Source organism: Arabidopsis lyrata (genome assembly GCF_000004255.2).
Source record: "Arabidopsis lyrata subsp. lyrata unplaced genomic scaffold ARALYscaffold_1, whole genome shotgun sequence".
NCBI lineage: Eukaryota > Viridiplantae > Streptophyta > Magnoliopsida > Brassicales > Brassicaceae > Arabidopsis > Arabidopsis lyrata.
In genome coordinates this window covers 17,114,234-17,125,944 of record NW_003302555.1, presented here as the reverse complement: position 1 = coordinate 17,125,944, position 11,711 = coordinate 17,114,234, and the positions used below count along the sequence as shown (strand labels likewise).

The 11,711-nt window shown below is 39.0% G+C and overlaps 3 protein-coding genes across 3 annotated transcripts; 1 reads left to right on the top strand and 2 right to left on the bottom strand.

Annotated features, from left to right (window-relative positions):
• Positions 1 to 5,709: 5,709 nt before the first annotated feature.
• Positions 5,710 to 6,688, top strand: LOC9327236. The gene has a single exon (XM_002893821.2). The coding sequence runs from the start codon at positions 5,909 to 5,911 to the stop codon at positions 6,671 to 6,673; it is 765 nt and encodes a 254-aa protein (XP_002893867.1). The 5' UTR covers positions 5,710 to 5,908; the 3' UTR covers positions 6,674 to 6,688.
• Positions 6,689 to 6,726: 38 nt separating this feature from the next.
• Positions 6,727 to 9,132, bottom strand: LOC9327235. Its single transcript, XM_002891127.2, has 7 exons — positions 8,822 to 9,132; positions 8,689 to 8,757; positions 8,485 to 8,604; positions 8,332 to 8,406; positions 7,449 to 7,586; positions 7,126 to 7,267; positions 6,727 to 7,015 (listed from the first exon to the last, which is right to left on the bottom strand). The coding sequence occupies exons 1-7, from the start codon at positions 8,996 to 8,998 to the stop codon at positions 6,855 to 6,857; spliced, it is 882 nt and encodes a 293-aa protein (XP_002891173.1). The 5' UTR covers positions 8,999 to 9,132; the 3' UTR covers positions 6,727 to 6,854.
• Positions 9,133 to 10,314: 1,182 nt separating this feature from the next.
• Positions 10,315 to 11,711, bottom strand: LOC9327234 (RING-H2 finger protein ATL34). The gene has a single exon (XM_021013143.1). It carries the CDS (start codon positions 11,592 to 11,594, stop codon positions 10,521 to 10,523), a length of 1,074 nt encoding a protein of 357 aa, XP_020868802.1. The 5' UTR covers positions 11,595 to 11,711; the 3' UTR covers positions 10,315 to 10,520.

Sequence of the window (11,711 nt, the reverse complement as noted above, 5' to 3'; positions counted from 1 at the left end):
CAAGCTGTCAAAGCACAATAACCCCAAAATTCAATTGGAAGATTGGTTTGAAACCGAAGAGCTCTAGCTACGTTCAAGATATGACGATGTTTCCTTTCAACGCGTCCATTTTGTTGTGGAGTGCCGACACAAGATGTTTCGTGTAGTATCCCATGTTCAGCAAAATAATCCTTTAAGCAAATAAATTCAGAGCCGTTGTCACTGCGAATAGTCTTTACTTGGGCGACGAATTGACGTTCTACAAGAGCTAAAAAATCTTTGAGTCTCTTAGGTGCTTCTTGTTTAGAAGGTAGTAAATAAATCCAGACAGCTCTCGAATAATCGTCAAGTATTGTAAGAAAATATCGAGAGCCACAAAGAGAAGGAGTACGGTAAGGACCCCAAAGATCGCAGTGAATAAGTTCAAAACCAACACTCGTCTTATTATAACTTAAAGGAAAGGATTCTCTGGTCTGTTTTGCGCTAATACAAACGTCACACGCCTTTGAATCAAACTTAGTACTAAAATTCAAAAACTTAATCATATCCAAAGCCTTAGAGGAAGGATGTCCCAAACGTGAGTGCCATAATTCCATAGATGATGAATCCACTGAATGAATAGCTGCAGCAACTTCCACTCCTCGTAAAAAATAAAGACCATTTTCTTGTTCACCTGCGCCAATCATGGTCTTGGTGGTGCGATCCTGAATAATACAAAGCCGATTAGTAATCTGAAATACGCAATGACGTTCTCTAGTCAACTGTGAAACTGAGATGAGATGACACTTCAGCCCATCAACAAAAAACACATCTTGTAGACACAACGTAGAACCAAGCGAGACATGGCCCTGTTTAGTAGCCGTAGTGTAACGACCGTCGGGTAATTTGATAAGTACATGAGCCATATCACGGACGTCAAATAAGAACTCAAGAGTTCATGTCATGTGATTAGAAGCACCGGTATCAATAATCCATGATTCAATAAAATACGTACCCGAAAGATTGTTGTTGTTGAGTTTCCGGTTTGCAAGTGTCTGCACTAGTGAATCCCATTCTTCATTACTCAAACCAATAATTCCAACACGGTCTGCAGATGTTAACGAAGATGTTGATGTGGAGAGAGCCGACGATGAATTCAAGCACGCAGCAACATGATGAACATGACCATTCGTGGAGCCTTTTCCCGTCATTGAGCCCACCGATGTCGTTGTTATTCCACGACCAGCACCATTTGATTTTGCAGATTTGTTTCGAGGATTGGTCTTAGCATTGTCGTGCCACCAGTCCGGATACCCGATTTTGCGGAAGCAGTTGTCGGCGATGTGGCCGGTGCGACCGCAGAGCGTACAAGAAACAGAGCCTCCTCTATTTTCAAAGGCGATGCGTGGTGGAGCTGTTTGAATGACAAAGCTGACGCCGTCTGTTCTTTCTTCATGAGTGTGGCTCAGATTTTTGGATTCTTCATCGAGACATAAGGCGTTATAAGCTTCTTCAAGGCTTGGTAGAGGAATACGGGAGAGCAAGTTGGATTTCACAGCTCCATAAATAGTGTCATCGAGACCCATAAGAAACTGATGTAACTTATCCTCCTCGCGCTCCTTGCGAACCTCTTCCATTGTTTTAGCTTTTGATAATCAGCTAGACTTCCCCAGAGTTGAGTAAGCTTACCATAGTAAGCATCAATAGCAAGTCCTTTTTGTCTACAATTTGCGAGTTCTGTCTTCAATCTTTGGACTCTTTGTCCATTTTTCACTCCAAATCTCTTCTGAATGTGTATCCAGAGTTCATGAGAATCATTAATGTGAGAAATAGAGGAAGAAAGTTTCTCTTCAATCGTGAGTTTAATCCAAGACACCACTAGGGCGTTATTAGCGATCCAATCTTCAAAATCAAGGTCGTCTTCCGGTGGCTGAGGTATGGAACCGTCGACGAAGCCAAATTTCTTTCTTGCTTTGAGAGCCAAGTGAAGGTTATTGGCCCATTCATCGTAGTTAGGGCCGCGTAACAGAGGCTTGGAAATCAAAGTGCCGGGATTGTCACTGGAGGTGAGATCATATGGCGATATCGTTTTTCTAGTCGCAACTCGTGGCTGCGTTGTGACGGATGCTAAAGCAGACGAGGAAGAAGATGAGGTAGAAGATGATTTAGCCATAAGAAGATTTCGATGTAGAGAGTATCAAAATTTAGGTCAAAGAAATAAGAAACGGAAAAAAAAAATTGAGTATTTTAGCGGAAGTATTAGATCGTAAGATCGAGCAAAAACCCTTTTGTATTTAGGTTTCCAGCTCTTGATACCATGTCAAGAAACTCTTGATCGTATAATCTGAATTTCTTAGAGTTTAGATTACATGTTGGTGGCTATATATATAGGTTACAACTTGAGCATGAAGTTAACCTAATACACTAAACAAACCAACTAAGTTAAGCCCATATGGCCCAATACGTCACCTGCTGCAGTCCCTGATACGTCACCTGCAGCTGCAGTCTCTGATTCGCCTGCTGCAGCCCCTGATACGTCACCTGCAGCTGCAGTCCCTGATTCTCCTGCTGCAGTCTCTGATTCGCCTGCTGCAGTCCCTGATTCACGACCTGCAGCCGCAGTCCCTGACCTCACTCACGACAGAGAATCTGTCTCCAATGCTGAGGATTCTGTCTCCGAACCAGAGAAACTAGGTTTCGGATATCGCAAGAAACAACCACCAGTGAAGCTTGCTGATTACGTAACCTCTCTTGTCTACACACCTTCGCCATCCGCAACGTCGTATCCCATTGATAATTACATCTCCAGTTCGCAGTTTTCAGACAAGTATCAAGCTTTTGTACTTGCTATAACTTCCGGACATGAACCAGTGACTTATCAAGAAGCTATCACAGATGAGAATTGGAGATACGCCGTGAAAGATGAAATCGAAGCTCTCGAAGAGAATGGTACTTGGACTGTTGAGACTCTACCCGAAGGGAAGAAACCCATTGGTTGCAAATGGGTTTTCCGATTAAAATTCAACGCCGACGGCACTCTCGAACGACACAAAGCTCGCCTAGTGGTTCTTGGAAATAATCAAAAAGAAGGTATTGACTATGCTGAAACCTTCGCCCCCGTAGCTAGAATGATTACGGTTAGAGCCTTCTTGCAACAAGTTGCGTCTCTTGATTGGGAAGTTCATCAAATGGACGTCCACAACGCATTTCTTCACGGTGACTTAGATGAGGAAGTTTACATGAAATTTCCTCCTGGTTTTCGCATAAATAATGATACGAAAGTCTGTCGTCTCTGCAAGTTACTCTATGGTTTGAAACAAGCTCCACGCTGCTGGTTCGCGAAGCTTGGAAGTGCTATGAAAACTTATGGTTTTGAGCAAAACTACTCCGATTATTCCTTATTCACGCTTGAGAAGGGTGACACTTGACTTCATGTTCTGGTTTATGTTCCTGATTTGATCATTACGGGCAGCTCAATTCACGTTGTCAACAGGTTCAAACATTACCTAAGTACATGCTTTCACATGAAAGACCTTGGACCACTCCGATATTTTTTGGGAATTGAAGTAGCTCGCAGCCCTGAAGGGATCTATTTGTGCCAACGAAAATACACTCTCGACATTATTGCGGAAACAGGCCTAATGGGAGTCAAGCCCATCACGTTTCTTTTGGAGCAAAATCACAAATTATCTCTTGCAAAAGACGACCCATTCTCTGATCCAACTCGTTACCGGCGCCTTGTTGGTAGAATCATATACTTGGGGAATACTAGACCGGAGGTCTCTTATGCCATACACATTTTATCTCAATTCATGAACAATCCGAAACAGGCTCATTGGAACGCGGCACTTCGTGTTGTTCGTTATTTGAAAAACAGTCCCGGTCAAGGTATTTTACTTCGCGCCAACACGACTTTAACCTTATCCGCTTGGTGTGATTCTGATCATGGTGCATGTCCTATCACTAGTCGCTCTCTCACCGGCTGGTTTATACAACTAGGCGACTCACCATTGTCTTGGAAAACGAAGAAACATGATGTCGTGTCACGTTCATCGGCCGAAGCGGAATATCGAGCTATGGCTTACACCGTAAGCGAACTCATGTGGCTTTGTGAATTGCTCCCAACACTTGGTATTAAGGTTACAGCTCCTATTACACTTCACTCCGATAGTCTATCCGTGATTATGCTTGCTGCAAATCCCGTGTTTCACGCTAGAACAAAACATGTCGCTCGTGATGTTCACTTTGTCAGGGATGAGATTATTCGCGGAACTATCGCTACAAAACATGTCTCTACAACCAGTCAGCTAGCAGACATTATGACAAAGGCTTTGGGGAGACAACAATTCGAAGATTTTCTCGTCAAGCTGGGTGTTTGTAACCTCCACACTCCACCTTGAGGGGGGGGTATTGGGCCATATGGGCTTAACTTAGTTGGTTTGTTTAGTGTATTAGGTTAACTTCATGATCAAGTTGTAACCTATATATATAGCCACCAACATGTAATCTAAACTCTAAGAAATTCAGATTATACGATCAAGAGTTTCTTGACAAAGAATCATCCAACAAACAAAAACAGGGGTTTATCAGTCCAAATAACTCCATAGTAGGAGACTTGATTCTGGATGAAGTGGTGCCGGTTCTTGTAGACTTATGAATGCTACTATAGACCGCGGTCACTTTTTTCATATCAAAGTATGTAATTAAGTAGTTGTTTTGGCAGATAAACCGTCCATGGATTACTTCCTTTTCATTGCCGGAAAAAAAACAAAAAAAATGTTATATAAAGTTTGGTTTATATAAATTAAAACATGATCGCTAGCGGGTCATAAATCTAGTATATATATTATTATTTGTCAAATAATATTGACAAGATTTTCACGTTTCAGAAGTGAGTGTAAGCATGACCACAATTTCGGTTATTATTGTTATGGTTGATTAACTACTATTTACGGTTATAAATTTTATTTAACCGTAACGTTAACCATTACATATAATTATATACGGTTAAATACTGTTAAGATTATTTGATGATTACGATAATGTTAATATTGGAGGCGAAATCTTACGAGTTACCTAACTTTTTATACTACTTTTAGTAAGATGAAAAAATATGTTATAAATCAAATTTTCTTCATTTCGAGCAATATAGCATTACAACATATTTGTTTAAGAAAAAAAAAACATTTTTCTAACATAGATTTTTCATATGCGGTAATTTTTTTAAACTCTTTATCTGAACATTCGATATTTGTTTTTGCATTATACACAGTTACAATTATATTTTTAAAATTTTTAATTATGCGGTTAACTAATGGTTTTAATATGTTTACGGTTAAAAAACGGTCACGGTTAATTAGTATATTTTTAACAGTAACTAATTAATCTATTTTTACGGTTAACGGTTATGGTTGAGAAACAGTCTGGTTACGGTCCGAAATACGTTTACTCAGTGCCGGCGTTTGGGGTGTGCAAGTGGAGCAATTGTACCGGGTCCAATTTTTTTGGGTAAATTTAAGGGCCCAAATTTTTTTTCGTATAGAAAAAAATGTAATTTTTAAAACTTTAAGATATCTTCATCATAAAAAAAGCCTAAATATTTTATTTAGTATGAAAGTGGTTAATTTTTAAGTTTTTTTAACATGAAAAAGGCCCAATTTTTTTTTTTTTTTGTATGAAAAAAGGCCAATTTTTAAGATTTGTACCGGGACTCAAAATTAATTGAGCCGGCCCTGCGTTTACTGTTAGCTTTTTAGTCATGCCTAGGTGAGTGTGTCGTTTCTTTTCTTTCTAGGTTAAAGTTACGATTTAGGGTTTGTATGTGAGTACAAAGTTTCTTTTTTTTCTAGGTGAGTAAGATTCTTCTCTCAATTGATAAACGCGTTGGAATTTTTTTTATAATTTGCATCTGATATTTCTACTCTGAATTGTTTTGATTCATAGATTGCATATGGAGCATTCTTCCTCGATGAATCCTTCAACCATCTCGACCATCTCGAAAAAGATGGAATCAATGTCAATGACTCACCGTGTTGTCCGTAACAAGAAGAAATTATCACAGTCTAGATATTCTCCTTACACTGCTAAGATTAAGTTAACCATTGAGAAGCAGAAAGATGAGTCTTTGCGACTCGGAGTTGAGCTCTCACTCTTTGTGGCTGAAGCAATGTTCCTATTATCTGATGACATACATTCTATGTTAGTCTTCTGTTATCAAATAGTATATGAGTGTACAGGGAACAAAGAAAAGAAGAATCCCACCCAAGTGGTAAAAGGTCTGATGTATGTTATGCTATATGTGTTTGAAACATATATCAAACCCAAGAATGGAGTCTATCAGGCTGATGGCAAATCAACTCAATTGGAGCTGATCAAATCGTCTACCGAGCATTTTGCTTACGGAGTCAGGAATTTGGAGCGCATTATTTTGGTTCTCAATAATGGTGGCCTAATGCCACAGTCTGATTTTGAACACTTCAACAAAGAGCTGAAGAAGCTAGAGGAGAAGTTCAGGTCTTCCAAAGATGTTTCAGAGGCGAATGGATTTGCGAGAGATGCGATAAAGTCTAACATTCTTCATTTGTGGGCAAGGAAGTCACCAGTACCACTCAAAATAATAAACGCTCCGATTAGAATTGCTGAGATGTTTAGGCCTCTCTTGAACCAAGCAAGGGTGCGTATTTGCTCTTGTCTTATTGCTTCTTTACACATATGAATCAGAGTTTCTTAGATTCAATGGTTTTCATTTATGTATTGACCCTTGTTGCATTTTGGTATTTCATTTGGCTTTTTACATTTTATGAAACAAAAATATACACTTTCTTGGCTGTAGTTTATATTCACTAATTTTGCGAATAACACGCATTTACAAGGAGAGACATTGTATAGTGTAACGATTAGCGAATGTCCAAGGATTGGATGGCGAGTTTGGCTGCAATTGAAGAAATGTTCTCCTTTATGAGTCCCATTGAGAGTTCTAACCTCTCTATTGTATCTTTCATATCCATTGCTTTTAATTTCTCTTGTTGTAACCTTGATAGTTCCGACTTTGTCGATCCTGCATACAAGAAAACCCGAAAAACCTGAGGATTTTTTGTTTATAAAATTTAATAGTTCATACCTGAAAATCTTCTTGAAACATGAAAAGACGAGAGAATGTGAAATTACCAGAAATGGGTTGAAGTGCAGAAAAGGATAGACGCTCTTGGAGGGAAGGTAAGAATGATTCGTCAAATTCAACTGCCGGCTCATCTTCAGCCCAGTTTAGAGAGTTAATGAGACGAGTTTGTAGCGGCGAGTCTGCTGGAGCCTATTGCAAAAGGAGATAATCCAACACTCAAACTTCTGAGGATGTAAAAGATCTACATACAACTTAGATAGAACTTACCACATCTAATTTCTTAGCATAGGCTATAAACATCCGCGGGGACGGATGAAACATCTGAGTTGTTTCCAAGTAAAACGCGATTAAAGAGAGAGATTTTTTGTACCTTAAGTTTGATCTCCAAGCTGTTAAGATTCTTAATAGATTCCTTCAGCTGGGAGATTTTTGAGGTTAATTCATTGCTGCTCTCATAATTCACACGATCCTGTATTGGTCTGACCTCTCCGGACAAATAAGGATCTGCCTGAGACAATAATTCATATTGTAAGAACATCAACTTTGGACATTCTATATGAAGAAATCAACTTAACTAATCTCACCAAATGGAAAGTAAAAAACGATTATGATTAAGAGCCTAAACAATCACAACCCGCGAATGCACGAAAAATTAGCTAAAGTAACACAGATTCCATAAGAAATAAAAAACATCAGGTTGTTTTCATCAGATAGACAGCATATAAACTGATTTGCAGAGCTTAAGCTAAGGTGGAACAACATCTTCGCTTAATCAACAGTTTCAGCCAAAGAGAAGGAACAGAGTAGCTCATGGTCTAGTTTTAGTCCACAAGCTAAAGTATCACACTCTGATAGTTACCTGAAGTCTGTGTTTAACCAAAGATATCAACGTCATACTTTATATCCGTAATCTTACCCCAAAACTAAGAACCAAAAAGTTTGTACTGAGCATTGGCCAAAGAAAAGGAACAGAGTACCTCGCAATCTAGTTCAAATCGACAAGCCAAAATATCGCATTTTAGTTGTTACCTTAAGCTTGTATATAACCAAAGATTACAAACTCATACTTTCTATTTGTAATCTTACCCCTAAGCTAAGAAACCAAAACTTTGTAATGAGTTTTGGCCAAAGAAAAGGAACAGTGTAGCTCACAGTCTAGTTCAAGTCACAAGACAAATTATCACATTCTAATCGTTACCTAAAGTTTGTGTTTAACCAAAGATTACAAACGCATACTATATCCGCAATCTTACCCCTAAAAACCGCGAAATCTTCACACGACCAGCACCTCTTATCGAAACAAGCGCGCCAACGTCCAATCTCTCAACCTACAACATGTTGTAAGCTTCAGAACTCAGAGACAAATTCCTGACTCATTCAACAAACAACACACAAAAGATCCTTACGTTTTCAATAAATACCAAACATCCATATCTAGCAGCAAAAGAAGCTTCTGTTGCAGTCTCACTAATCGAAATAGGATCCAGAATGAAATGAACAAACATATTCTTCTTCCTCTTCATAGACTGAACCAAAACACCAACATCTTCACCATCAACATGTAATCAATCTCACAGAGCAAAATGCTTACAAAAGTATCGAATCCATACCTCTTCAAGTAAAGCTAAATACCTTGCTTCATACAAATGCAAAGTTTTACTCTCCGTTGGTACAAGAACCTGTGTAAGAATTTTCAAATCAAAATCAGCTATGGAAGGTTAAGGTGTGATTCATGGTGCTAACCTCGCTCATGCTAAAAGGAAGAAGTGGAAGATTGAGTGATTTGGCGACGATTTTTGAACGGCGTGCGCGAATGTTGAAACCTCCGGGAATTGAAGTCGCCGGGATTCGAATCCGGTGGAGATTTTTAGTAGGGAAGAAAGTGGAAGAGAGATTTGAGGAGAATAGAGTGGAAGTCATCGGGAAAATGTGAATCGCAGTGATCGATTCAGGTTTTCTCCGTTAAGCTCAGCCGTGAAAAGATAGCATGGTGAAGAAGAAGATAGATCCGGTTAAATTGAAATTGAAAGTGTATCCGGTTTAATTGAAACTGGAAATATACCAATAAGAGTTAAGACCACATTACCGGTTTAGTTTACGAGTGTAATTTGGTCAAATTTACCACAAAATTTGTCTTATAATAGTCAAAATTAGTGAATTACACACAAAAAATCTACTACGTATATTTCTAAAATTATTTCATAGTCATTTAATTATTATATATTTGTCTTTTTGAAAAACAAATAATTTTTATTGGTTTCGTTCTTAAGGAAGTGGAGAGATCTTTTTGCATTGATGCTAGTTAGGTTCTTACAGTAGTCATCCATTTTCTTAGGATCGCCTTACTAAACCAGCTAAACAATAAGTCCTTCATGAATCATGTGCCCATAGAGGAATGGAGACCGATGAGGGAGTTGGAGGACTTATTCCTTGTTTAACTTACCTAAATTGTATTCATGTTGGAGCTTGGTAAGAGATAGGGCTGGGCAAAAACCCGAACCCGATCCTGATCCGAACCCGCTACTGAAAAACATTCGAATGGGTCTATGGTCTTAGTATTTCGGGTTCGAGTATTACCCGAACATGAACTAGTATACCCAAAACAATCTGAAGTTTTGGGAAATTCATATACTTTTGAATATTTACGGTGAGTTTGAGTTTTTTTTTTACGGAATTTTGGGGGTAATTCATATATTTTCGTATATTTTCTGATACTTTGAGTAGTTTAAGTTGTTTTTCTAGGGTTTTTAGGTTATTCGGATATTTCGAGTATTTCTGGGTAGTTTTTTTCTGATAGTTTCGGATCCGACCGAACACGAAAAAAACCGAACCCGAAAGGTAAAACCCAATCTGAACCAAACCGGATAGGAACCAAACCAAACCCAAGCCAAATATTATAAATACTTGAATGGATTCCATCAGCCCTAAACCGAACCGAATATTATATAAGTGAGGAATTTTAAACTCACTGAGACAAAAGAATTGTAGAAGATAGAATAAATAGATCAATGCAAAATGAGAATCTACTAAAATATATGATTGATGAAAAGTAATTACGAAGTCTCGAAACTACTTTATAATTTCTCTATCATATGGGTTATCGATCTTAGTCTGAACTTTAAACTTTCTAAAATCACAAAACATCAGCATGCTATTTAGGTTGATATTACATGTAAGAAGATTTGCTTTTAAGAAGGGATAATTTCATTCGTATAACTAAGATGTTATGCATCAAATTAATACCAAAGTTCACAATCGATTCATATATAAAACTGTACAATATTGTTGACTGTATCGGATAGGCTCTCTTCCGCTATAGTTTTTCCCCACACACTTAGTAGACAAACCTACACATAGATTGTTTCATGGTTAAGACACACCAGACGTTCTCTATATCCTAACCTTGTCAATAAGAAAACTTAATATAGTCAACAAATTTAGACTAGACCATCTCTGGCTTAAGGCGATCAAATGACCCTTCACCAAACTCTCTTTCCTTGCCTTTTGCTGGTTGAAGAGAGGCCGTTTGAAAAGAGAGAGAGAAAGAAAGAGAAATGTTCCGTCGATTATATCGGCGTCCATTAGGAAAACCTCTTCTCTCGCTCCCAACGCTACCGCTCCTATACCCTTGCCTTGAACTCCTAGCTTTTGGTAACGTCGTCGTGTGGCTCAATTGCCTCCGTACCTCTTCCGGTAACTGCAATGTAAATCTGTCAAGGTTCTCTCCAATTGGTACTAGAGAATGTCCCGTTGAATGGGATCTTGGGAACAAAATCTCCGTTATTCTCCAGTTTGACAACCCTGTAGACCTCGATCGAGGCGGTCTGTTTGCCCTGGTGTTATTGCTCCATGTCAATCTATCTAACAAATGTTGATCTGGAGATTCCAATACACTTCTTCGCGCGTTTCCAGTTTCAAGATCATCCATATCTTGATTATCATGTGGGCGTATAAATGGATACAAAGAGATTTGATCACTGCCTGGTTTGGGAAGGAGACTAGCACGGCAAACAGGACATGTGGAGCGAGAAGAGAGCCAGACATCTATGCAACTAGCATGAAATACATGGCTACAAGGAGGCATCAAACGCAATGTTTCTTCGTCCTCAAACTCGTTCAGGCAGATGGCACATTCCACGCCGCCTTTGCCTATCTTTAGCCCTTTAACTTGTGAGTAAAGAAAGGAAGGAAAAGACGTTATCACATCCTTTCCAAGTCCACGGCTTGTTCTCCTCGTAAACGCTACTTCTCCATGACCTCCTTCTTCGGTATCAGAGCTAGTTCCATGAGGAGAAGTGCTTGTGTATTTAAAGCAAACGCAGCAAGCAAACAAGCTGAATAAAAGCGTGAACATAAGCATCCCAATGATTACCGCGGGTATTTGTTTCGGTCTTTGGGCACTATACGGTGGACCAATGGTTCCAGGCTTCTGCTGGCCGGTGACTTGGAGAACAAGCAACAATAGGAAGACAACATGATGACGTCCCAAGATCGGACTCTTTCCGATTGTCATCATGTGAAGAGGATTTTGGTTTTGGCTGTGTTACAAATGTGGAACATCTCTTGAACTCTATCTTCCAAGGTAGGGGAGAAGTCCATGTTCCATGCTATAAAAAATATTTAATTCGGTGAA

What these genes read in the sequence shown, in the direction of transcription:
- LOC9327236 (XM_002893821.2), top strand. Translation starts at nt 5,909, where the DNA reads ATGGAGCATTCTTCCTCGATGAATCCTTCAACCATCTCGACCATCTCG.
- LOC9327235 (XM_002891127.2), bottom strand. Translation starts at nt 8,998, where the DNA reads ATGACTTCCACTCTATTCTCCTCAAATCTCTCTTCCACTTTCTTCCCT. An exon ending in GCTTGGAGATCAAACTTAAG is followed by an intron (nt 7,268 to 7,448) that starts GTACAAAAAATC and finishes CTTTTGCAATAG; the next exon opens with GCTCCAGCAGACTCGCCGCT. An exon ending in TGCACTTCAACCCATTTCTG is followed by an intron (nt 7,016 to 7,125) that starts GTAATTTCACAT and finishes TCTTGTATGCAG; the next exon opens with GATCGACAAAGTCGGAACTA.
- LOC9327234 (XM_021013143.1), bottom strand. Translation starts at nt 11,594, where the DNA reads ATGATGACAATCGGAAAGAGTCCGATCTTGGGACGTCATCATGTTGTC.